General features: G+C 49.0%; 1 protein-coding gene and 1 long non-coding RNA gene across 3 annotated transcripts in view; both read left to right on the forward strand.

Moving 5' to 3' along the window:
• The window catches only part of TGM2 (transglutaminase 2), a 59,970-nt gene extending 37,423 nt beyond the window's left edge, over positions 1 to 22,547 (forward strand). For both annotated transcript variants that reach the window (XM_082226028.1, XM_082226029.1), the window contains 9 exons: positions 3,693 to 3,821; positions 4,848 to 5,025; positions 6,092 to 6,227; positions 7,830 to 7,933; positions 8,795 to 9,034; positions 10,293 to 10,562; positions 17,405 to 17,565; positions 19,213 to 19,349; positions 20,575 to 22,547. In XM_082226028.1, coding sequence (XP_082082154.1) covers positions 3,693 to 3,821; positions 4,848 to 5,025; positions 6,092 to 6,227; positions 7,830 to 7,933; positions 8,795 to 9,034; positions 10,293 to 10,562; positions 17,405 to 17,565; positions 19,213 to 19,349; positions 20,575 to 20,731 — 1,512 coding nt within the window. In that variant the 3' untranslated portion in view covers positions 20,732 to 22,547. The remainder of the gene's footprint in view (positions 1 to 3,692; positions 3,822 to 4,847; positions 5,026 to 6,091; positions 6,228 to 7,829; positions 7,934 to 8,794; positions 9,035 to 10,292; positions 10,563 to 17,404; positions 17,566 to 19,212; positions 19,350 to 20,574) is intronic.
• Positions 1 to 25,679, forward strand: part of LOC309534366 — a 292,267-nt gene that overhangs the window by 71,259 nt on the left and 195,329 nt on the right. The gene's annotated exons all lie outside the window — the stretch shown is intronic.

Here is a 25,679-nt window from a genome sequence, read left to right on the forward strand (position 1 = left end):
CCGGAGTGCTCTGATGGTGTTTCCTGCTTGGCAGGGGGTTGGACTCGATGGCCCTTGTGGTCTCTTCCAACTCTATGATTCTAAGACTTGCTGCAGGCCAGCTGAATTTTCTTCAGCATTTTGGCAAAATGCAGGAAATAAGAAGTGTGTGTGTGTGTGTGTGTGTACATGGATAGAGCGCCAAATGGAAGGTTTGCCTCCGGTAAACACATAGAAGAAGTCTATCAGTGTTTCCTAGCCATTATAGCTGGTGCAGTGGTTAGACTAGGATGTGGGAGATGCGGGTTCAAATCCCTACCAGCCATGAAGCTGACCGTGCGTCAGTTAGCGCCTCTCAGCATAGCCTACCTCACAAGGTTGCTGTTGCACACCATGCACACCAATTCATGCTCCTTGCTGGAAAGTTGGCGTATAAATGTGATAAAAATGACAATAGCTAATTGGCAGTGTATCAGTTGCTGCAGATCACATATGGAGAGAGTGGTCTTGAACCCAGGCTCTGCTTCTGGGGATTCCAATGAGCACCTGGTTAGCCACTGTCAGAGGAGGATGCTGTCTTCAATGAGCCCCCGGCCTGATCAATTAATGGTGGGGGGGGGGGGTAATTGACACATGATCGTTGGGTCATCATCCGGCAGACCCTTAGCCAGTCATAGTGGGGAGCTGATTCTGGCCCATCAGGACAGAATAAGGATGGTAAGCGAGAATTGAACCTGGAGTCAGGGCCTGGCGATGGAAGTAGCTAGCAGTTCTTATGGGTTTGCAAGGTAGGATGTTGTTGTTGTTGTTTAGTCGTTTAGTCGTGTCCGACTCTTTGTGGCCCCCTGGACCAGAGAACGCCAGGCACTCCTGTCTTCCACTGCCTTTTTATGAAGATTACCCGCTCTGGGAACCCAAAGCTAATTCTCCCCTGCTCTCCTCGCTGGCCCAAGTAGGACTAATTTAGCCAGCTAGCCCTGGGGATCATCTAATGTTTATTGGATGGATTTCCCCCCAAATTGATTTTTGAATTCTGAATTCATTGTTATTCATGCCAGGCCCTCCTGTCTTCCACTGCCTCCCACAGTTTGGTCAGACTCATGCTGGCAGCTTCGAGAACACTGTCCCACCATCTCGTCCTCTGTCCTCCCCTTCTCCTTGTGCCCTCCATCTTTCCCAACATCAGGGTCTTTTCCAGGGAGTCTTCTCTTCTCATGAGGTGGCCAAAGTATTGGAGCCTCAGCTTCAGGATCTGTCCTTCCAGTGAGCACTCAGGGCTGATTTCCTTCAGAATGGAGAGGTTTGATCTTCTTGCAGTCCATGGGACTCTCAAGAGTCTCCTCCAGCCCCACAATTCAAAAGCATCCATTCTTTGGCGATCGGCCTTCTTTATAGTCCAGCTCTCACTTCCATACACCACTACTTTATCCAGGTAGGATAAAGCTGTCCAATTCCCGCAAGTGGAGGGAAAGTATCCCTCAAAGGGCTAGAGGTGCTTTTGCAGGAAAAGGAAAAGTGGATGGTCCTTAGCTGCTACTCCTGTGTTATTGCAGGGTGACGACGCTTTGGACCCCTTCCAACTCTACATTTCTATGATTCGAGGAAGAAATTGTTTTTATATAAACAGTTCTGTAGTGGAGGATTGCAAGCACAGTTCGTGTTCAAACCTGAACTGGCATTTCAGACAGAAAACCAGTACTGTGGCTTTAGTGCTGAACCGGTCACGCTTTATCCCACTCTGAGAGTTTAATAAAAACACAGTTTTTGTTTCCATTGTGCCTCAGCTCTGATTTACACCTAGTGCAGGGGATGAGTTGTCACAGCCCCCCCCCCAGTATCAAGAGTCCTTGCTGTGGGTTTAAATGATATGTTGCCACCTATAGAGTATCCCCGAATTCTCGGTTGTTAGGGAAGCAACCAGGGTTAAATTCCCTCGGACTCTGTCCTGCTGCCCTGGTCCCATCTTCCTTGAGGGAGGGTGTCTTGGCAAAGAAAAAGGAGCTAGCTGTGTGTGTGTGTGTGTGTGTGTGTGTGAGAGAGAGAGAGAGAGAGAGAGAGAGAGAGAGAGAGAGAGAGAGAGAATATGCTATGAACTCAGTGGGACAATTAGCCTGATAATCACAGGCATTAAGAGAGCTTTTAAAATGCAGATTACCAACCCAATGGGCATGTGGAGCTGCTGAGATCTGTGCAGCAACACGCAGCTTTGGATTTTAATCAATCCGTAACCATGCTAAGCTTCCCTCCTTATTTCCCCCTGTCTTACCAGAAAGGGAAACTCTCCTCAAAGCGGAGAAAAAGGTGTTGCACTCAGACGTGTTCAGGTTTTTCTTGGACTCAATGGCTGATATATGTCTTTGACATGTGCACCCGCATTTGGACAGGTTTGTTTGTCCCCGTCCACTTGGGGCCTGAAAAATACCGTACACCCCTTCCCTGATTTTGATGGCTGACTTGATGGACCTTGTGCTGGATTCAGGGAGGTGTTTGTGGAGTCCTTTTTTTCGGAAATAATTTTTATTTGATTTTACAAGTGTAGAATTATGACAATACAAAATACATATCCATATTTAGAGATTTCTCTGAATCTCCAGACTTCCCACCTGCCACTCCGTGGCTCCTACGGTCAACCTTTCCAACTGCATATTCTTTCCTAATCCATAAGTTCTATCTCTCCAAACGGTCCGTGGTATTTTGTTTGTGGTGTTCTTCATCCGCAGGATGCAGGAAGACATGCGGCAGGCATCCTTTGGCTAAGATGGGTCCTTTCCCCCCCACAGCAAATAGATGTGGGACAGTGGTGGGGATTTTGGTAGTGGCCAGGAAGGTTTAACCCCCTCCTCTCCATATGGCACAGCTGTAATACCGATTGTGGCTATTTAGAGAGAGAGAGAGTTAGAGGTGCAGACTGCCATGATCCAGCATCTGGACTAGTTTGCTTTATTCCTGATTTATTGCAGCTCAGGGAAATGAGAAAAACCTGGGTGCCAGAGAGCCAGTGTGGTGTAGTGGTTAAGAGCAGTAGATTTGTAATCTGGGGAACCGGGTTCGCGTCTCCGCTCCTCTACCTGCAGCTGCTGGGTGACCTTGGGCCAGTCACACTTCTGTGAAGTCTCTCAGCCCCACTCACCTCACAGTGTGTTTGTTGTGGGGGAGGAAGGGAAAGGAGAATGTTAGCCTATTTGAGACTCCTTTGAGTAGTGATAAAGCGGGGTATCACATCCAAACTCTTCTTCTTCTTCTTCTTTTTCATTTGGAACTGTCTGACACACTGGCTACCCATTAGTTTTTGGGCCCAGTTTTGACCTTTAAAGCCTTATGCAGCTCACGATGGCCTCTCCTCCTATTCACCAACCCAGACCCTGTGATCATCATCTGAAGCCCTTCTTTGTTTGCCTATTCAACAAGAGGCCCGGAGCGCGGCAACATGAGAACGGGGCCTTTTCAATGGTGGCTCCCTGCTTGTGGAATGCTCTCCCTAGGGAGGCTTGCCTGGTGCCATCATCATATATCTTGAACCACCAGGGAAATCATTCCTCTTTAACCAGGCCTTTGGCTTTAAACTATGCGCTTTTAGAGTTGGTGAGATGTTTTAATGTAACCCCCCTTGGTTTAATGCATGTATGTGGGGTTTGTTGGTGCTCTTTCACTTTTTGTAAGTTGCCGTAATGATGATGTCTTCCTCTTATGCCTTCCTTCTCCTTCTGGATTAGTTTGAAGATGAAATTCTGGACATCTGCCTCCAGCTGTTGGACACCAACCCCAAGTTCCTCCGAAACCAGGATAAGGACTGCTCCCGACGCAACAGCCCTGTCTATATCAGCAGGGTAGTGAGTGCCATGGTGAGTTTGGAGCAAGAGGGCAGGCCCTCCACGTGGGTGACATCCTCAGCTTCTGCCCAGTCCGAAGGAGATGCTCGCATTGTCTTCTGCCAGCCCCACAGAGAGCCGAGTCCTCCTCACACACTCGGGGGCTTTCCTGCAAAGCTGAGGTGGCCCAAACTCCTGCCCACGGGCTGGTTGCAGAATAAGATAACACGGAATTATGTGTTAGGGGACATTTGCGTTCTGAAACGTGTATCAGAGATTCTGTGTGGATTTGCCAAGCGTGCCTTCCTCTTAGCACGTTTCTCCCTTGCGTCCTGAGTTTGAGCATCTTCAAAGCCCAGGACACCTTTGGTAAAGGCTGTTCTCCAACTGGAGCGCTCACAGGCCAGTGTTTCCCAATTGTTGGTGTTTATACTACTTTTTTTTATAGATTTGCCTTGAGAGAGTCTTTAAACCTCTTTTGTTGACCACCGGCATTACGCTTTCCATTTTGAAGTTCAGAATAGAGTAGTTGCTTTGGAAGATGATCATCAGGCAATCGCACAACATGACCAGTGCAACGAAGTTGATGTTGAAGAATCATTGCTTCAACATTGGTGATCTTTGCTTCTTCCAGTACACTGATATTAGTTTGCCTCTCTTCCCAAGTGATGTGTAAAACTTATCGGGATCCAGGGTACAACTATAAAGACAATAAAAGCAGAGCTCACAGCACCATCAAATAAATGCAGGTTTTAAAAAATGGCTCTGTAAGTTGTTTTGAAGATGAACAGGGGGAAAGACCACAAAATGGTGTCAGGCAGGCCTCCCAGGGAAGGATATTCCATAACTGGGGTGCCCACTGCATTTCATTCAGTAGAGGCACCCAGACTGGGACCTGCAAAGAGGGCCTCAGGCTTTGGGCAGATAAATAGGATCCCTTGGCTCCAGGCTGTTTTGCACCTGGACTCAGGAAACCCCACCCAATCTGTGCCAATGGTTCCTTCATCTCCTGAGCCACCTGCCCACACCCTCCTGCTCTTGTTGTGTCTTGGGCTGCAGGTGAACTGCAACGATGACCAAGGCATCCTCTTCGGGCGCTGGGACAACCAGTATGACGACGGCGTGAGCCCCATGGCCTGGAACGGGAGTGTGGACATCCTCCAGAGGTGGCAGAAATATGGGTGCCAGCCGGTCCGGTACGGGCAGTGCTGGGTCTTTGCCGCTGTGGCCTGCACAGGTGAGGGGTCCTCAGTGAGGAAGCAGAAAGGGGCTGCCTCCTTGGCTCACCCTCATCACAAACAGCATTTGGGGGATACCATGGCTGTGTTGGTTTCTGTGTGTTGCCACTGTGCAGTGCCCTTGGAGTCACAGGACTCTGTTTACATTCCTGGGATTCCAGACTGTTGGAAGTCTCACGGAAGACAGGAGACGGATATGATGTTTACTGGTTTCCTGTTCCTTTGTTTTTCGGTTGCTCTCTGCTCTCACAGAGAGAGGATGTGTTTCTTTTCTGTCTGCGTAGCTTAGTAATTAAATTCTTAGCATGTAGCTCATATTTCTCGTCCTTCCCTGTGCGGGATACTCCGCGTAATGGGGAAACGTGCTTGGAGCCTTATCAGAGGCTCAGGTCGCTAATCACATCGGAGGCAATTTCAGAAGACTTGACCGGAGGAGTCGCTCGGTTGAATGCAAGTCCGACAGGCTCCTCCATGTCAAAACACACACATGCTCTCTTTTTTAAGTGTGTTGGGGGTTCTGGTATATGCTACAGCCCCCTGTTCCACCATTCTCTATAGCAGCAAGCCATTTCCTCACCTTCTCCACGGGGGACTGTGCCCAGTGCCCCCTCCTATGGCAAACCGGGGGCAAACTAATAATAATAGAATGTGTTTGTGGGAGGGGGGCTATTGTTTTGTTGCTTTTTGTTGCTTTTGCTTTAGCTATTTATTTGTGTTTTTAATCTTGCATTTTTATCTTGTGAATGCCCTAAGATTTTCTGATGAAGGGCTGTATATAAATCTAATAAGTCATAAAAATAAAATAATAAACTTGGGCTTGATTATCCTCCCTTTGGGAACGAGGCAGCTAGTTCTGCCTTTGTCTTCTTTGCTTGTTAATATTTCACTGCAGGACCGGAATGATTGCACATGCAAGTATATCTGTCTTGCCTTGCATGGAGTTGTGTGGATTTTTAAAGTCAGCTGTAGGAGCGAGTGTCTCCCTCATTTGGGAGCTTGGTGGGTCTGTTGGGCGTGCTCCACGGATCGTTCACCTCTTCCTCTTCTGCCCCCCTCCCTTCCCAGTGCTGAGGTCCCTGGGGATCCCCACCCGCGTGGTCACCAACTACAACTCTGCCCACGACACCAACGGCAACTTGGTCATAGAGCAGTATTTGGATGAGAACGGGAAGCTGCAGCAAGGCAACCGGGAGCTCATCTGGTGAGTGGAGGTCCGGTGGGCGTTTGGGACTCCCCGAAAATGCATGCAGCGTCTTGGACCTCTCAGTCTGATAGCTTTGCCTAACTATGAGGTGCTGGGCTCTGTCCATGAAGGAACTTTAGGGTTCCTGGTGCAGCTAGCAGGGAAGCAACAACTGAATCAACAACAACAGCTTCCTTGGAGGTTTTTAAGCAGAGGTTGGACAGCCATCTGTCAGGGATGCTTTCAGCTGAGATTTCTGCATTGCAGGGGGTTGGACTAGATGATCCCTGGCAATCCCTTCCAACCCTCCCGTACTGTTATTCTGATTAAGAATAACTTTTTGATGGTGGAATAGACTAATTTGGAAGGTGGTGAGCTCTCCTTTCTTTGAGGTTTTTCAACAAAGGTTGGAGGGCTGTCCATCTGGCATTCTTTAGTTGTGATTCCTGTATTGCATAAACTTTCGGGTCCCGTCCCATTCTATAATTCCACGATTCTCATTATAGCAGTTAATTTTGCCAAAATTAAATATTCATTTAGTTTACAAATCCATTCCTTCTTTGTGGGTATAGTTTGTGACTTCCACCTAGCAGCAATCACTATTCTAGCAGCTGTACTTGCATATAGAAAAAATTCTTTTTCCCCCTCGTGGTACCTCTTCATCTATCAGTCCAAGGTGATATGTCTCTGGTTTCTTTGTTATTGATATTTTCAACATCTTCTTTAGTTCTTCGTGTACTACTATCCAAAATTTCTTAATTTCCTCACACCTCCACCACGTATGTATTGTTGTTCCTATTTCTCCACCAGATCTCCAACAGAGATTGGATTTCAATTTGTATATCTTTGCCAACTTAACTGGCAAAATTAACTGCTTTAATAAGAAATCTGTTGAATCAAAAAATTTTAAAGGAATGGAAATGTTTTGATGAATATATGGCAAAATATCGCTCAAAAAAAGATACGCTAACATGCCTAGATTAAAATGTGAAGTACTGGATGGAAGAAAAATTAGTAAGGAAAGATAATAAGAATATATAGATGATTTGAGAAGATTGTAGAATGCAAAGATTATTGTAAATTGTATAATGTGGAGGAAATCGAGTGGGGGCGGAGGGAAGTGGGAGGAGGGAGAAAAGGATAATATGATGGATTGAGGAAATATAAATGTAAATGTATGGGGGATGGGGAGGAAATGGCTTTGGTACATTTGTATGGTAATGTAATATGTGAAAACCAATTAAAAAGGAATAATAATAATAAATTAAATTAAAAATAATTCTACGATTCTCCTGTTGTCGCCTCGTCAAAGCTGTTGTGCTGCTGGAAGCAGGCAGACATCAGCAAAGTTTGCATTTCAGGCGTTGATAGGATTTCTCTGCTTACGAGGTGCCTGATACTTGAGCATCCCATAACGGTTTTCAAGCATCTTGCAGAGCGAGGGTGCCTGGCACTCCTCAGAAACACCTAGGAGAGAAATTCCATGGGGGGAGCTGAGAATTTTCCAGCTGGGCCTGTGCCAAACGCCTCTGGAATGCGAGGGTCCTTTGGAGAATTGCAGAGTGTGCCTCTCTTATCGGACTTCGCTCCCTCCCTCCCCCTTTTCTCTGCCTCCTACAGGAATTATCACTGCTGGAACGAATCCTGGATGACCCGCCCAGATCTCCCAGGCGGGTATGATGGCTGGCAGGCTTTGGACCCAACTCCCCAGGAAAAAAGCGAAGGTATCTCTGCCCAGAGCGCCAGCCAATAGGCTCCTCCTCCATCCTAGCACCCTGTAGAGGTTTAGGGCTACAGCTCTCAGCCCCATAGGCAGGCCCCAAAGGATTTGGGCTGGGAGGAGGTTGTCTGTGTTGCTTAACTGAAGGACAGGGCAGAACTTTAATAGAAAAAAGGAACAGTGCCTGAAATGCCGGCAATGATGACACTCGCTTATTACAGATAGGCACGTATCTATATGTACGCCGAGCCCGATACCCAATTACCTATCATCACTTTGGCTGGGAGGTTCTGCAGAGTTGGGAATGGAGGCAGTTAAGGGACAAAGAAAAGAGGCTTGATTATGCCCCTAACGCTCCATACAGTGGGACCTTGGTTCTCAAACGTCTTGGTACTCAAACAACTTGGAACCCAAACACTGCAAACCCGGAAGTAAGTGTTCCGGTTTGCGAACTTTTTTTGGAAGCCAAATGTGCTCCATTTTGAGTGCCACACTTTCATTTTGAGTGTTACGCTGAGGTCTGTCTGTTTTTGCTATTTATTTTGCGTTTTTGTTTTTGCGGCGCTTTTTTGTTTTGTTTTTGTGACTGTGTGGAACCGAGTTCAGTTACTGATTGATTGATTGATTGTGTGACTGCAGAACATCGTTTATTGCTTTCATTTTATGGATCAATGGTCTCGTTAGATACTGTAGTAAAATTCATGTTAAATGGCTGTTTTAGGTGTTGTTTTAAAAGTCTGGAATGGATAATTTTTTTATATATAATTTTTTTATTAGTTTTCAACATATCATTTTCAACAATAATTAAACGCAGTCAGTGTACGTTTTAATATTCCTCTGGTCGATGGCTTCTTTCTCCTTGCAGGTGTCTACTGCTGTGGCCCCACTCCGGTCCGAGCTGTCAAGGAAGGAGACCTGAAGCTGAAGTACGACGTGAAGTTTGTCTTCGCTGAGGTCAATGCAGACGTGGCCTATTTGATGCTGCAGAGTGACATGTCTCGGAAGAGGACCACATACTCCTCTCTGGTGGGAAAGCACATCAGCACCAAGAGCATTGGCAGGGATGCCAAGGAGGACATCACCCACAACTACAAGTACCCAGAAGGTACCCAGAGCATCTCTGGGTTGTATATAAGAGGGAGGGAGGGAGGGAGGGAGGGAGGGAGGGAGGGAGGGAGGGAGGGAGGGAGGGAATACTTGTTGTTGTTGTTTAGTTGTTTAGTCGTGTCCACTCCCGTCTTCCACTGCCTCCCGCAGTTTGGTCAAACTCATGCTGGCAGCTTCGAGAACACCATCCAACAGGGACGCGGACTTATAAAAAATATTGGGGGGGGGAAGCTCATGAATAATAAATAAGCTCATGAATATGCAAATAAAGTGCCCCCGCCTCCTCGTGAGCGAATAGGGGAGAGCGTGCTGCGCCTATTAATCAGCTCCGATGGAAATTGGGTGGAGCTTTTGCTCGGGAGGGAGGGAGGGCAGGAGGCATGCAGCCCGACCCTGTGCATTTTGGGCTGGGGGAGGGGCGGCGATGGCGCTCTGCTGGAGGGGCGCCCGAGATTATTGGGGGGGCGGAGCCCCCCCAAACGAATTTCTGAGGGGGCTCGGGCCCCCTCAAGCCCCATGGAGTCGGCGCCTATGCCATCCAACCATCTTGTCCTCTGTCGTCCCCTTCTCCTTGTGCCCTCCATCCTTCCCAACATCAGGGTCTTTACCAGGGAGTCTTCTCTTCTCATGAGGTGGCCAAAGTCTTGGAGCCTCGGCTTCAGGATCTGTCCTTACAGTGAGCACTCAGGGCTGATTTCCTTCAGAATGGAGAGCTTTGATCTTCTTGCAGTCCATGGGACTCTCAAGAGTCTCCTCCAGCACCATACTAGAGGGAATGCTAGATTCAGGGAAATCTATGCCTATGGAAGTCATTTTCCAAACTTTCAATAATGACAAAGTTTCATGTCTCTGAATGTAAGGACGAGGATTCACATCAGTTTCCCAAACTTCTGTATTTATTTATAAAAACATTTATAGACCGCTGTCTCATTAAAAAAAAGTCAAAGCGGTTTACAACAAAAATATACAATGCCACACACAGTACAAACCATACCATTTAAAAATATTTTTTTTAATGGACATCAAATAAGATAAATGAAATAAAATAAATAAATAAAATCCTTCCAGTAGCACCTTAGAGACCAACTAAGTTAGTTATTGGTATGAGCTTTTGTGTGCATGCACATTTGGTATCTGATACCAATAACTGGGACCTCTAAACTACAGTTATTCACGGACCTTAAGGTCCTCTGTGGGGCAGACCAGGAGAGGCGGTCCTGTAGGTACCTTAGTTGTTCCTGGTTCCATTTTTGCAGACTCAGAGGAGGAGAGGTCCGTCTTTGAGAAGGCGAAGCACCAGAAGGTCTACCCACCATCAGAAGAGGGCTTGAAAGTCAAAATCAAGGCCTCTGAAGGGATGAACAACGGGTGCGACTTTGACGTCTTTGCCGTCATCAACAACAACACGGACACCGAGCGCCGATGTCGGCTTATGTTTGGCGCCCGGACCATCACCTACAACGGGACGCTGGGGCCCGATTGCGGGAGCAAAGACCTGCTCAACGTCAACCTGGAGCCCTACGCAGGTAAAGACAGATGAGAGCAGGTGAACTATCTGCCTTCTCCATCCCCTAATCATATGGACCCATGAAGCTGTTGTTGTTGTTGTTTAGTTGTTGTTTAGTTGTTTAGTCATGTCCGACTCTTTGTGACCCCCTGGACCAGAGCACGCCAGGCCCTCCTGTCTTCCACTGCCTCCCGCAGTTTGGTCAAACTCATGTTTGTAGCTTCGAGAACACTGTCCCACCATCTCGTCCTCTGTCGTCCCCTTCTCCTTGTGCCCTCCATCTTTCCCAACATCAGGGTCTTTTCCAGGGAGTCTTCTCTTCTCAGGAGGTGGCCAAAGTCTTGGAGCCTCAGCTTCAGGATCTGTCCTTCCAGGGAGCACTCAAGGCTGATGTCCTTCAGAATGGAGAGGCTTGATCTTCTTGCAGTCCATGGGACTCTCAAGAGTCTCCTCCAGCACCAGAGTCTCCTCCAGCATCATAATTCAAAAGCATCCATTCAGGAATCTGGTGGGGGAGAGCCTGAGCCATTTCCCTCCCTCTGTGGGGGTCCCCATGAACCTCCCCCTCCGAGTCGTAGGGCTGGGGAAAGAGGGAGCAACCCCTGGCCCTGAGAGCATGCCTTGGATCCCAGGAGTCTGGAAGCAGAGCAGCTGCTGCACTTTCAGCTTTGAGTAGAACAGCAGCGACTGGGTGTTGTGCTGTTGCTCCATCCTTTCTCTGGAGGCAGCAGACAGAGGATTTGCAGCATGCCTCTTGCTGAGCAGGACCCAGCGGCCTTTGCTCCCCTCTCCAGTCCCTTCCTGGGCTGCAAGCTTTCCCTTTCCTCCCCTGCCCCTCTGTTGCTCCACTTGAGATGGCTTCCCTTCAGCCCAGCTGTTCCCCATCAGTCTGTGACCTCCTTGCGCCCCCAGCTCCACTTCTCCTTGTTTAGCATTCCTGCTGCGCTTCAGGAGTGACGGAATGGAAATGATCTGCATCAAGCACCCAGACCTCCTCCTCCTCCTCCTCCTCCCCCCCTTTCCCTTCCCCTTCCCCTTCTCACAAGAGGAAGCACCGATGGGGAGCGGCTGCCTGGGCATCCCTATCTCCTAGCTGCTGCAACATCACCTCCACCGCAGCAGACATCTCCAGATGTTGGAGAGGCTTTCTTCGCCCAGGGCAGCGCCTGAATCTTTGGCGTTGCACTTTTAGCTCTCTGCATCTCTGGTTAGAGCAGGTGGTTAGGACCCTCTAGATCAGCAGTTCTCAACCTGTGGGTCCCCAGATGTTGTTGGACTACAACTCCCATGATCCCTGAGCTCTGGCCTTGCTAGCTAGGGGTGATGGGAGTTGTAGTTCAACAACATCTGGGGACCCACAGGTTGAGAAAGGCTGCTCTAGATCATGGGTAGGCAAAGTAAGGCCCAGGGGCCGGATCTGGCCCAATCACCTTCTCAATCCAGCCCGCGGATGTTCCAGGAAATCAGCGTGTTTTCACATGAGTAGAATGTGTCCTTATATTTAAAATGCATCTCTGGGTTATTTGTGGGGCCTGTCTGGTGTTTTTACATGAGTAGAAGGTGTGCTTTTATTTAAAGTGTGTCTCTGGGTTACTTGTGGGGCATAGGAATTTGTGTATTTATTATTATTTTTCAAAATATAGTCCGGCCCCCCACAAGGTCTGTGGGACAGTGGACCGGACCCCTGCTGAAAAAGTTTGCTGGCCCCTGCTCTAGATCTTCTTGGACTACAACTTCCATCCTCCTTCCTAGCCATTGGCCATGCTAGGTGCTGGGCCTGCTGGGATTTGGAGTCCTCCCACGTCTGGGGGGTCCACAGGGCTGCCACCCCTGAGCAAGGCTGGAGGGAGCCTCTCTTTCTCAGCTGGCAACCTGAGACATCTCTTGGCAACCCCACTAGGCCATCCTAGGATGGAATTGGAGAGGGTGGCATCGTCTCCTGGTTTCGAGCAGACACACCAATGCTTGCGCATTCTTGTGAGCTGCTTGTCACTTGGCTCACGCCTCTTGGCTCCCGTCCTGTGGATTTTGGCACGAGGGCCTGGATTCACATCCTGAGGACCCAGAGTAAGTGGAAGGGGATCATTGCACTCTGAGCAGGCAATTTCCTGCCCTTTGTGGCTCCTCCAAGTCAGCAGCTGCTATTCCTTTCAGCCCATTTATATAACAGCACCTGAAAGGCGGGGTTTGGGTGGTGGGTTTCAGGCAAACAATGGGCCTTGCAGTGCCGGGGCTGGTGGAGTCAGGTTCCTTCCAAACTGCATACCTTCTTCGCAGAGGCAAAACCGCAGAGATAAACAGCCCTTCCGGAGATGGAGACTGGCGTGAGGCTTGGCTCTCTGCCCCAGGGGAGAGAGAAGTGCTTGTTTGCGTTGAACCCAGACCAAGATTGTCACTGTGCATTCATGCAGAGGGTGTGTCGGCACAGGAGTTTTCGCTGGCCTCCTGGTCCCTGGGACCGCGGGGCTAAGAATCAAGGCGGTGGGTGTTCTTTCACTGGAACGTATTAAGTGGAGGTGGCCCTCCGCCAGGGATTCTTTAGCTGTGATTTTTTTGCATTGCAGGGGGTTGGACTGGATGACCTTTGGGTTCCCCCAACTCTGTAATCCCATGAAACAGCTGGACTGGTTCTTCAAATTGGTGGATCTGGCTGTGCACTGAGTGACACTCCGGCGGCAGCATGACCTCACCTTCTCTTTCGTAGAACCATAGAACTGTCTAGTGGGAATCACAAAACGCCCTCCAACCTCTGCTTTGAAATCTCCAAGGAGGGAGAGTCCCCCACTTCCTGAGGGAGTCTGTTCCACTGTTGAACAGCTCTTACTGTCAAAGTTCCTCCTCATGTTTAGTCAGAATCTCCTTTTTTGTCATTTAAAGCCATTGGTTCAAGTTCTGCCCTGCAGAGCAGGAGAAAACAAGTTGGTTCCATCTTCCTTCGGGCAGCCCTTGAGATATTTGAAAACGACTATCATATCCCCTCTAAGCCTTTCCATCTCCAGGCTAAAATACCCACCTCCACGGGGCATGTTCAACAGTGCCTAGGAGAGGCAGAGGGGCCCTTTACTAAAGCAGAACCAGCTGTGTTTTTCCTCCTCCTTCCAGATACCTTTTCCTTTTGTGCCATGTGCCTTTTAGATCATAAGCAGGGATGTTCTGTGAACATTTGCAGACAGTGCAGAGAGCCTTTTTTCTGGCTGAAGAGCAAGGTGAAAAATGCTACAAATAAAAGAGGCAGGCTCTGTCCTGTTCAGCTCCCTCTCTCCCCCACCCCCATCCCTGCACCCCTGGTCAGCCAGATTGCCCCAGGAAGCCCCTAAACAAACCATGCAAGCCAGAACCTCCCCCCCCCTTCTCTTGCATTAAGAAAGCCTTTCCACCCTGGGGACTTCCTCTTGCTTCAGTTGGCAGGCCTAGGCCAGGATGCTCATTTGTATTACAAATGCCTTCCCCCAGTTCCAGACAAACAGCAAGAATTTGGAGGTGAGCAGCAAGGGAGGCTAGCTTCCTGGGTGAAAACACCCACAGCCTGAGCACCCACAGGTTGACAGCCATTTGGAAGGGAATGCGGAGACACGTTGAGGCAAACCACAAGCTGTCATTCAGCGCCCAAGACGGCTCAGGCAAGAATATAGCTGTTTGGCAGAAATCCCCCTTAGGGTCATTGCTGGAGCATCGATGTAAGGACCAGTGGTGAGAGCCACACAGACCCCTGAGAAGCTGCGACAATCTGGGTCGCTTGAGCTTCCAAGTCGTCCTAAGGCTCCGTCTTGCTGGATATCTCCAAGCTGTGGGATTTTGGGGGTATTCCCACCCTTTGGGGACCCCCAAAGCCTCTATGCTTGCGGAGGTTACAACCCGGGATGCTCCCAGGCTGCTGCTATTTTGCAAGAGGGCTTGATCTTGTACCAAATAACTCAGGTTTGCTGTTCCAGTGGATTCGGTGCTTTGGCACAACAAGCCCATTTTCCTTTTAAAAATGACCCTTTGCGGTGAGGAAATTAATGGGGAAATTCAGCGTGGGAAAACAATGGCTTGGTACAGCGCAGTTTAACCTCCCTTCAAATAGGTCGGGATGACAGCTCAGTTAAACCGGTTATCTGGGAGTGACCTTGGCCAGCTCATGGATCCTCTTTGGAAAGACATGATAGAAACTTAGAAAGTTATTCTCAGCATAGGGAAACTGGATAGAGAAGAGTTTTTCTCCCTCTCTGCTAACGCTGGAGCTCATGAGCATCCAAGTGAAGCTGAATGTTGGAAGGTTCAGGACAGTCAAAAGAAAGTCCTTCTTCATACAGCGCAGAGTTAAACTATGGAACTCCTTGCCACAGGAGACAGTGATGGCTCTTAACCTAGATGGCTTTAAAAGAGGACTGGACAAATTCATGGAGGAGAAAGCTACCAATGGATATTGGCCACAGCTGGAGTCAGCCATGCGTCTGAATGCCAGGAGAGTTGCTCTTATGGTCAGGTTCCGCTTGTGGGTTTCCCATAATGGGCATCTGGTCAGTCACTGAGAGAGCAGGATGCAGGACTGGATAGGACACTGGCCTGATCCAGCAGGCCCTTCTTATACAGTGGTACCACCTCTGGGTGAGAACAGGATACGTTCCGGAGCCCCGTTCGCATCCTGAATAGAACGTAAGATGCAACTGTGTGTCTGCGCGTGCGCGGGTCGCATTTTGCCGCTTCAGCGCATGATGTCATTTTGAGCGTCTGCGCATGCATGAGCAGCAAAACTCAGAAGTAACGTGCTCCGTTACTTCCGGGTCGCCGCAGAGCATAACTTGAAAACGCTCAACCTGAAGCACATTTAACCCGAGGTATGACTGTATTCTTAACTCCTGGGGGAATTGTCCAAAATCCATCTCTATGTCTGAAAGCTTTAAGTGGTGTGTTCTATTTGCATCCTATTAATACCCCAGAGTTTTAGTCCTCTCCACGTTTTCCATTTCAGCTGCAATTCTGAATTAAAGAATCAGAAAGTTGAAGAAGCAAGGCATGGGAACTACAGCAGAAGAAGCAAAAATTCTCTCTCTCTCTCTCTCTCTCTCTCTCTCTCTCTCTCTGCATTCTTTCATTTAGAAGTGACGTGTTTTCTTCCAGAGCTGGGAAGGAATCCGATATGCTTTGATCCAACACTTTCTGATGGCGCTCTAGCATTTTATGTGCACCAGAAACCTTTCACAAGTGCAACTTCCACTTGACCCCCCTGCGTTAACTGGGCCTTATCTTAAAGAGCCTTGCCATTAGGCAGACTTTGGAAGAGATTTAAAAACAAAAACCCACAAGATCCCTAAAGGGAGAAACTCTGCAAGACTTAGAGGCATAAACCCAGAGTCTTGGCCAAATGCATCCGAGGGCAGCTAATTTGCGTCTGGCCCCCTGCTGGACATAGCTGGGTTTGGGGAGCTGTCATGGCTTTGAAGTGCACCCAGATGTCTATTGCATTAGGGCCAAAGAGAGATCAGGGCAGGTGCATGGCTGTCACTCAACGCAGCAGCAGGAGACCCACATCCATGTCCCTCCCCAAACTACTGGGTGAAATAGGAGACATGCAACAGGAAATGGTTAGAGGGACGCAGGTGGCACTGTGGGTTAAATCACAGAGCCTAGGGCTTGCCGATCAGAAGGTTGGTGGTTCGAATCCCTGTGGCGGGGTGAGCTCCTGTTGCTCGGTCCCAGCTCCTGCCAACCTAGCAGTTCGAAAGCACGTCAAAGTGCAAGTAGATAAATAGGTACTGCTCTGGCGGGAAGGTAAACGCCGTTTCCATGCGCTGCTCTGGTTTGCCAGAAGCGGCTTAGTCATGCTGGCCACATGACCCGGAATCTGTACACCGGCTCCCTCGGCCAGTAAAGTGAGATGAGTGCTGCAACCCCAGAGTTGGCCACGACTGGACCTAATGGTCAGGGGTCCCTTTACCTAACAGGAAATGGTTAAACTCACCATCTTCCTACCAGCTGGGCAGAGCAGGAAGGGCCACAGTTCAGTGGGAGAGCACCTGTTTTGCATGCAGAAGGTCCCGGGTTCAATCCCCAACATCTCCAGACAGGGCTGGGGAAAACGCTAAGCCATGAAAGCCGGGAGAGCTGTTGCCAGTCAGTGTAGGCAATACTAAACTCGGTGGGCCATTGGACTGGCTCAGTAGAGGGCAACTTTCTATGTTTGAAGGGGGAACGGGGGAACTCATGAGTGAGAAATTGGGCCCTCCAATTTCAGCGTCACCCTGCGCGGTGCTAAAATTCAGCACCCCCGCTACCCTAAAGCTGCCCCCGCGACTGCATATGACCTCCAGGGTCAGGGTTCAACATGCTTTGGAGAACATCAGCCCGAGAGGGTGATGGCCCTCGTCTCCTGCTTGTGGGACTCCCAGAGACATCTGGTGGTCCACAATGAGACAAAGGATGCTGGCTGAGATAGACCAATGGCATAGGGAACCTTCGGGCAGCCTGATGTCACTGGATTTCAGCTGCCAGAAGCCCCAGCAAACACAGCCAATGGTCAATGATGATGGGAGCTGTAGGTCAGCAAAATCTGGGAGGCCAGAGGTTCCCCACACCTGAGAGAGGCTCTCCCTGTGTTCTGAAGGAGATATGGGGCTGATGCCCTCAACCCATGTGCATATGAGTTGGTTTTTGTGTGTGATGCTGCATCCAGAATGCTTTCTCCCTCCTGTGGTTATGTGGCTGGTTTCTCCCAGCTGTGGTTCTACCCAGCGGTCAACTGGGTATGTGCAAGAGACGGTCCCTCACACTGTCTTTACATGATTTTGTGGAATCTTCTTAAAACTGGAGGAGATCCAAGGAGTCTGGATTCCGTATTTGGCAAAGCTCATGTTCTTTCTTCTTCTTCTTCCTCTCCAGAGAGGGTCGTCCCCTTGCGCATCCTCTACGAGAAGTACGGCGACTGCCTGACGCAGGACAATATGATCAAGGTGATGGCTCTCCTGAAGGAGCACGAGACCAACGAGATCGTTCTCGAGTCCAGGAACATCTATGTCAAAAACCCAGATATCAAAGTCCGGGTAAGGCAAATTTGCATGGGGATTTCGTGGCTGCTTCTGGGAAGTGGGTGCCCTGGGCATAACCACATTGTAGATGTTATGGACTGAGTTGAATAGGATCCAAACTGCAGCAGTCTGATTGGTCCTAGAACAATAGGATTCAGAATGCAGCAGTCTGATTGGTCCACAGGAGCCACCCAATCCAGCTCCAAGTCCAACCTGATTGGCCTACAGGAGAATCCCAGAATTAGCCAATCACATGGGGCCCATTGTGTAAATAATGTATATAAAGCAGACGTTCAGGGGAACTTCCATTCCTCAACTCCCCAAATCCACACTCAAGTATATTTCAGTAGAGTTGGAAAGGGTCATCTAGCAGTGGCGTAGCATGGGGGTGCAGGGGGGGCCGGCCGCACTGGGCGCAACATCTGGGGGGGGCGCTCGCACTCGCAGCTCTCTGCCCCTACCTGGCTCACTCACTCTCTCTCACTGCAGTGCTGGCTGTGTGAATCCGATCTGAGCTGCTGGGTCGCCGCCCACTGTGGAGGGGGTGGGTGCCAGGCGTGCGGTGAGGAGAGAGAGCGAGGGACTATCTGGGGGAGGGACAGTGCAGCGGCCGCCCAGCGGAGCGCTGAGCGCGGGAGAGAACCACACCAGACCAGACCAGGCAGCAGCCAAGACCAAGAAGCTGGCAGCGGCGGCAGGTTAGGGGTTGGGGGCGCAAATTACTTGCCTTGCCCCGGGTTAGGGGGCGCAAATTACTTGCCTTGCCCCGGGTGCTGACAACCCACGCTACGCCGCTGTCATCTAGTCCAAGCCTCTGCAATGCAGGAAAAAATCCCCTGCAGGTTTTTTTTTGGGGGGAGACAGACAGACAGACAGACAGACAGACAGACAGATGTTGAGTCCAGACTGTGCAGCTTAATGAAATTCTGCTAGGGACCTGTGTCGTTCCTCTGTGTTTGCCAGACAGAATGACAAAGTATCACATAAGCAGGATCTTGTTGTTAGAAGCTATTGTAGGGGAAGAGATAAGGAAGTTAGAAGAAAGAAGGATGTATTGTCATATCTGGACATCGCTTCCCCCCATGCTAAAAGGTAAAGGGACCCCTGACCATTAGGTCCAGTCATGACCGATTCTGGGGTTGTGGCGCTCATCTCGCTTTACTGGACGAGGGAGCCAGCGTACAGCTTCCGGTTCATGTGGCCAGCATGACCAAGCCACTTCTGGCGAACCAGAGCAGCGCACGGAAACACCATTTACCTTCCTGCCGGAGTGGTCCCTATTTATCTACTTGCACTTTGAGGTGCTTTCGAACTGCTCGGTTGGCAGGAGCAGGGACCGAGCAACGGGAGCTCACCCCGTCGCGGGGATTCGAACTGCCGACCTTCTGATCGGCAAGTCCTAGGCTCTGTGGTTTAACCCACAGCGCCACCCGCTTATAGGTGCATAAATGTTTGTGCTCTTTTCATATTTGTACTGCTGCCCATCAACTTGCTGGCTGAGCTTGTGTTGCCCTGGCCTTGCAATGCCTAAGTGAATGTCCTGCTTTGCTGACCCCTGGAATCTGGATTTTATGGGCCTCCAGGCTGAATCCAAAGGGTATTGGGCACTGAACCCCAATATTTCCCCATCAGGCTGAGCTTTCTCCTCTTTTCCAAATGCAGATCTTGGGGGAGCCAGTTCAGAAGCGGAGGCTGGTGGCCGAGCTGACACTGAAGAACCCCCTTCCGACCCCCCTGAATGGCTGCCTCTTCGCCGTCGAGGGTGCCGGCCTGACAGAAGGGCAGAAGATCCAGGAGCTGTGAGTTTCCTCCAACCACATCTTCTGGTTCTCAATACCAACACTTCCAAGACACGAACAAGGGCTGTTGACGCCCAATTCAGTTGTGGAAGGGGGAAAGGGGGAAAGGCTTGATTCTGCAAGCAGAGCAGCCTTTGGGCGTTCCAGGAGTTGCAGTGGTGAGAGAGAGGGAGAAGAAGTTTTCTCAAACCAACCATGCATAATTTCACAAACGTCTATCGTGTTGCCTCTCGCTGGCCTTTTTGCTCAGCTAAGAAGCCTGAAAAACGGCAGCCTTCCTTTGTAGGGAAGAGGTTCTGATCCCTTGGACCATTGGATCATTACAAAAGGAAGTGAATATAAAACTACCGGCATCATGATGTCATTCTACAAATCTATGATGCAACCACATTTGCAGTACAGTCGTACATTGGATCCCGAATGTTTTGGCTCCCGCAAACCTGCAAGTGAACGCTCCAATTTGCAAACGTTCTTTGGAACCCAAACGTCCGACAAGATTTCCATAGCTTCCGATTGGCTACAGGAGCTTCCTGCAGCCAATCGGAAGCTGCGCCTTGGTTTCTGAATGTTTTGGAAGTCGAACGGACTTCTGGAATGGATTGCATTCGACTTCCGAGGTACTACTGTACTGCGTGAAGTTCTGGTCACCTTGCCTCAAAAAGGATATTGCCACCAGAATTTTTCCTCCCTCTCTCAGAACTCTGGAACGTGTGGACTTTCAAGGAAACTTTTATCAGGAAAGATAAAATTACCTCTTCTTGCAGTGCAAAATTAAACTATGGAACTCATTCCCACCAGATTAGATAACTTCGTGGAGGAGGAAAGGGTTACTGAGGTCTCCTAGCCATGAGAGCTGTTGGAAGCCGCCCAGAGTGGCTGGGGAAGCCCAGCCAGATAATAATAATAATAAAAAAAATTTATTTGTAGCTCGCCCTCCCCAGCCGAAGCTGGGCTCAGAGTGGCTAACAACAGTAAAATAATACAGATGGGCAGGGTATAAATAATAATTTTGTTTTTGTTATTATTGTTATAGTTATTGCTATTGTTCTGCCTCCACGGTCAGAGGCAGTGATGCTTCTGAATACGGGTTGATGGAAACTCTGGGAAGGGGAAGGGTTCTTGTGTTGATGTTCTGCTGGACTTGCTGGGCCCTGGGCCTGATCCAGCGAACTCTTCTGATGACCGTAGGTTGACCTCGTGTGTCCCCCTTCCCCTCTCTCCGCAGGGACAGCCCCGTCGGGCCGGGTGAGGACGCCAAGGTGAGGGTGGAGTTCGTGCCCCGCCAGTCGGGCCTGAGGAAGCTGGTGGTGGATTTCGAGAGCGACAAGCTGAAGGGGGTGAAGGGCTACCGGAACGTCATCGTCGCCCCCCTACCCAAATGATGTGCCGCTCCGCCCTGCCCGGGAGGGAAGAGGGTTGCTTTGCTGGCCTGGCCTGAAATCCATCGCCTGAGCCGCCTCTTTAGAAAGATGGGTGATTCCGGCAGCAACGGGGACCCTGGAAAACTCCCCCAGTGTACACTCAAATGTGACAATATTGCAAGGAGCCATCACCCCCGACTGCTCCTTCACCAAGGAGCCGAAATTTGGTCCTAGCTAGACCCTCCCCTGAAAAAAAAAAAAGATATATTTTTGTGGCTTTTTCAAAGAATCGTAGTTAGAATTGGCCTCCAGAGGTCATCTAGTCCAACCCCCTGCAGTGCAGGAATTACGGCTGAAGAATCCCAGTTGGAAAACCTCCAGAGGAGTCTAGAAAGTTCCTCCTGATGTCATTTGCGCACACAGCAGAAATGTATCGCTTTGGGCCACAGACGGGGCGGGTACTTTTTGAGAGTTCCCCCGTGAAAAATGACATCACACGCAAAACTCCCCCCAGCAGCGCCTGGCAAGTTTGCAGACTCCCTGGGCTGCTGGTTTTCTGTCTTCAAGGGAGTTGGAGCAATAAAACAAAACTCCGTCCTTCCACCTCAGGAGGACTTGAACCCCTTATCTCCCCTCCGTCTGCTGTATCCGTAAGACAGGAATATCTCCTGCTCAGAAATGGGTGGCCCTTAATGTCCAGCTGTCTGCAGCCCCAACAAAATGTGACATGCCCTTCCCTGAAGTCGCAGGGGAGAGGGACGCAAATATTGTAAGCTGCTTGCTGCATCATGCCAAAAATAAAGAAAATAATATATATCTAGACTCCAGCACCAGCAGCCACCAGAAATGTACGGCAGCAAGTACAGACTTCTGCTACGCCAGTCCTGAAAGACCCACCTAACCCGGCATCCTGTTCTCAAATCCTGATCATCAAATGCCTCTATTGGGAAACCCGCAAGCGGCATTCGAACACAGAACCCCTCTCCACTCCTGCAGTTTAGTAGCTAGTAGCCATCAATAGTCTCCTCCCCCTCCAGGAATTTGCCCCGCCCTCTTTTAAAGTTGGTCCCTGCCCCATGTGGGAGGGAGTTCCGCAGTCTAACCGTTCACCAAGGCCCAGGGTTTCGCATTGATGGCACAAGCGCTTTGTCTAAAAACTGTGGCGAGCGGAGTTTTATTTCGTGTTTGAAACCAGGGAAGATCTGGCTGGGTGGGACAGGAGGAGGACTCGGGAGAAGGAGTCTGCCAACGACCGTCAGATAAACAGAGACGTCAAAGGCACTCAGCGCTGCCAAGGCAGATGCTGGCCAGAGACACCAGCTCTTCTTGGGCTTAGAAGCACCAGCCTCAAATCCTTTCCCTGGGCCATCTTTAAGTATTTAGCCGGAGAAACAAACTCTCTGTGCTTGTTAAAAGGCATGGCAGGGGAAAAAATGAAAATTGAGAGCCAGGACTGTGGAGAAGGCAGGCAGGCAGAGAAAGCAGCTTTCTTACCCCTTCCAGTGCGGTTTCTGGGGAACAGAAAGACAAGCGCAATTTCTTGGTGGAGGCATTTCTTGCTAAGAAGCTCCCAGGTCCACACTTTGGAGAAAGAGTCATTTATTTTTTTAAAAAGCTGACCCAAGAAACAAAGGGCTTAATAATGTGAGCAATGTAACATGTACATACCTATAGATATATTTGCGTACCGTGATGCTAATCTCAAATGTGCAGAGGAGAAGGTGGTTTGCCGGCTTCGCTTGATCCTTTCTAGCTGACGCTCGCGGCAAATGCTGTGTTCTCAGAGTGGAACTGAACTATGCAATCACTGAATAAAGAGTTAATTTTTCACCTTCAATATTTCTCTGGAGCGCTTTCCTCTCCTTTCCACAACCATAAATGACTTCCTTGCTACTCTACATGGGGCTGGGTGTGTGGGTGTGTTTTCCTAGGGGGGTACCTCAAATAATTTCAGACCCTCATGAGTGTCCCTATTATCCAGCGACAGTCCCGGATTTATAGAAGCCCTCCCGGTTTCTGACTTGATCCTGGAATGTCCCACTTTTCCTTAGGACACCCCTATTTTCATCAGAGAAATGTTGGAGGGTATGGTAATAATAATAATAATAATAATAATAATAATAATAATAATAATAATTTATTTGTACCCTGCCCATCTGACTTTGTTGCCCCAGCCACTCTGGGTGGATTCCAGCAGATATAAAAACGTAATAAAACACAAAACACTAAAAAGCTTCCCTATACAGGTATATTCTAAAGGTTATGTAGTTACTCCTCTCCTTGGTGACTATTGTGAGGGTGTTCCACAGGGTGGGTGCCACCACCGAGAAGGCCTGTGAAATGATGGAGGCTGTGTCATTTTTGCAGCCCCGGTTAACTGGGTCAGTACTTACGATTGCACAGCCTGTGGCACTTCAAAGATACCCATTTAGTCATCATTGCAGCATAAGAAGAACACACAGGATCAGGCCAATGGCCCATCCCGGCCAGGATCAGAAGCGTCACGGCCTGTGACGGGGGCTGCAGAGAAGAGCCACCATGGCTTGTAGCCTTCAGTAGGTTTCTTTTCCATAATCCTCTTTTAAACCACTGCCTCCTGGGGCAGGGAGTTCCACAGTTTAATTACCGTATTTTTCGCTCCATAAGACACACTTTTTTCCTCCTAAAAAGTAAGGGGAAATGTCTGTGCATCTTATGGAGCGAATGCGTGGTCCCTGGAGCCGAATTCCCCAGGGGCAAAAAGCAGGTCATGCTTTTTTTTATTAGAAAGAGGGAAGGGGGTGTTTAAACAAAGCCGCTGAGCAGCTGATCAGCAAGCGATTGGGAGGGAGATAAGGGACTCTAGCAATAAAGGAGGATGCCTGGGAGGGGGGAGGTAAAGACAGCAAACCTGCAAGGAGAGGAGACAGGAATACTAAAACAAGCAATGAGGAGAGAAATTAGACAAAAAGGAGGAGCAAAAAACTGTTCCAGCTAAGGAAAAGACACTAAGGCAAACAAGAGGGAAGGGGGTGTTGAAAGGAAGTAGCTGATCGGTGGGATCGGGAGAGAGATAAGGAACCTAGAGATAAAGGAGGCTGCCTGGGAGGGGGGAGGTAAAAGTCCACGGATCCTCAGGATTTTTGCATTGGGTCACCCCAAATTCATCATCAGATCACATAGCATGTTCACGGCTACAGCCTGCCCCCCTCAAATCACACACCCACTGTTGCGTGGGGCCACAATGGTGCAAAAACGTGGTTACAAAGGACGGATCCACATTGATCCTCAGGATTTTTGCATTGGGCTACCCCAAACTCACCGTCAGATCATGTGTCTGTGGCCACAGCATGAACCACTAAAATCATACATCCACTGTTCAGAATATTTTTCTTTCTTGTATTCCTCTAAAAACTAGGCGCGTCTTATGGTCAGGTGCGTCTTATGGAGCGAAAAGTACGGTATGCCCCGGGACCCAGCGGCTGAACAGGCCCAAGTGGAGGATCCTCAGGAGTAGCTGGGAGAAAGTTGGGGGGGGGGAGAGACCCTTTTGTGTTGCCAGAATGCAGAACTGAGCGCAGTGAAAACTTGTCAGGACCAGCCTTATCATGACAGCTGTCCGTGGGCAGAGTAAAGAATTCCATCATCCTTGGAAATAAAAGGATTTTGCAGCCCCTTTGAAACCAGCTGCCTCCTCGCTGACCTGACCCTGATGGAAACGGGGGGTTATCTCTGCATTCTTGAGCCAGGCAGCTCAAGGCTGAGGCAATGAAGGTATCGGTAAATTCTGCCCATGTTTCCCAGTGCCAGACGCTGGGAGGACTTCAAAGGGCTGGCCAGGCAGCAAACTCCACAGAAAGCGATGGAAGAAACCATCTCCTTCCTGGGAGTTTTTTAAGCTGAGGTCAGATGGCGATTTGTCATGGACGCTTTAGCTGAGATTCCTGCATTGGGGTTCCTTCCAACTCTGATTTTATGATTCTAGTATATATAAAGTTTTTATTCGTTTTTTAACATATCACTTTCAACAGTAATTAAACATACTTTTACATCTTATTCAAATTTTTGACTTCCATCAATCCTGTCTGAAAATTTTCCAATCTAATCTCTCAGTATGCATTTCTTATCTTCCCTATTACATTTCAAACTCATAACCAATATCTCTATCTTTTTCTACTTCGTAACACTTCATATATTTCTCCTTACAAAACTTCTTGTAGTCCTACTAGCGTAATTTGTTGGTTACAGTTGCTCTTCAAATAATTCATATACTTCTTCCAATCTTCTGTAAATCTCTGGTCCCGCAGGTTTCAAATCCTTCCTGTCATTTTGTCCAATTCTGCGTAGTCCATTAATTTCGTCTGCCATTCTTCTTTTGTCAGAATTTCTTCTTGTTTCCGTTTCTGGGCTAACAATACTCTTGCCACAGTTGTTGCATATAAAAACAATTTAACATCTTGCCTATTAATGTTCTGACCTAAAATACCAAGTAAAAATGCTTGTTTTTTTGAAAAAAAGTATATTTCAACATCTTTTTCATCTCATTATATATCATTTCCCAGAAGTTCTTTACTTTTTTACATTCCCACCACATATGATAAAATGTTCCTTCTTTTTCTTTACATTTCCAACATTAATTATTTGTCTTACACATTTTAGCTAATTTCACTGGTGTAATATACCATCTGTACAACAGTTCCATGGTTCTAGGGCAGTGCGATGCAGTGGTTAGGGTGACAGACTGCTAGGACCTGGAAGTGACCAGGATTCAAATCCCCGCTTGGCCATGAAGCTCACTGGTCATGACCTTGGGCCACAACCTCGCAGGGTTGCCGTCGCAGGGACAGAAAGGGGAAGAGGAGAACGATGTATGAGCTCCCTGGAGGGGTATATCTGAAAGCAATAAATAAATAAATAATGGGGGATTCTTCGGCTCCGATTCCTGCATTGCAGGGGGCTGGACTAGAGGACCTTTGGGGTTCCCTCCCAA

The sequence above is a fragment of the Podarcis vaucheri genome, assembly GCF_965113315.1.
Source record: "Podarcis vaucheri genome assembly, chromosome: 6".
Taxonomy (NCBI): domain Eukaryota; kingdom Metazoa; phylum Chordata; class Lepidosauria; order Squamata; family Lacertidae; genus Podarcis; species Podarcis vaucheri.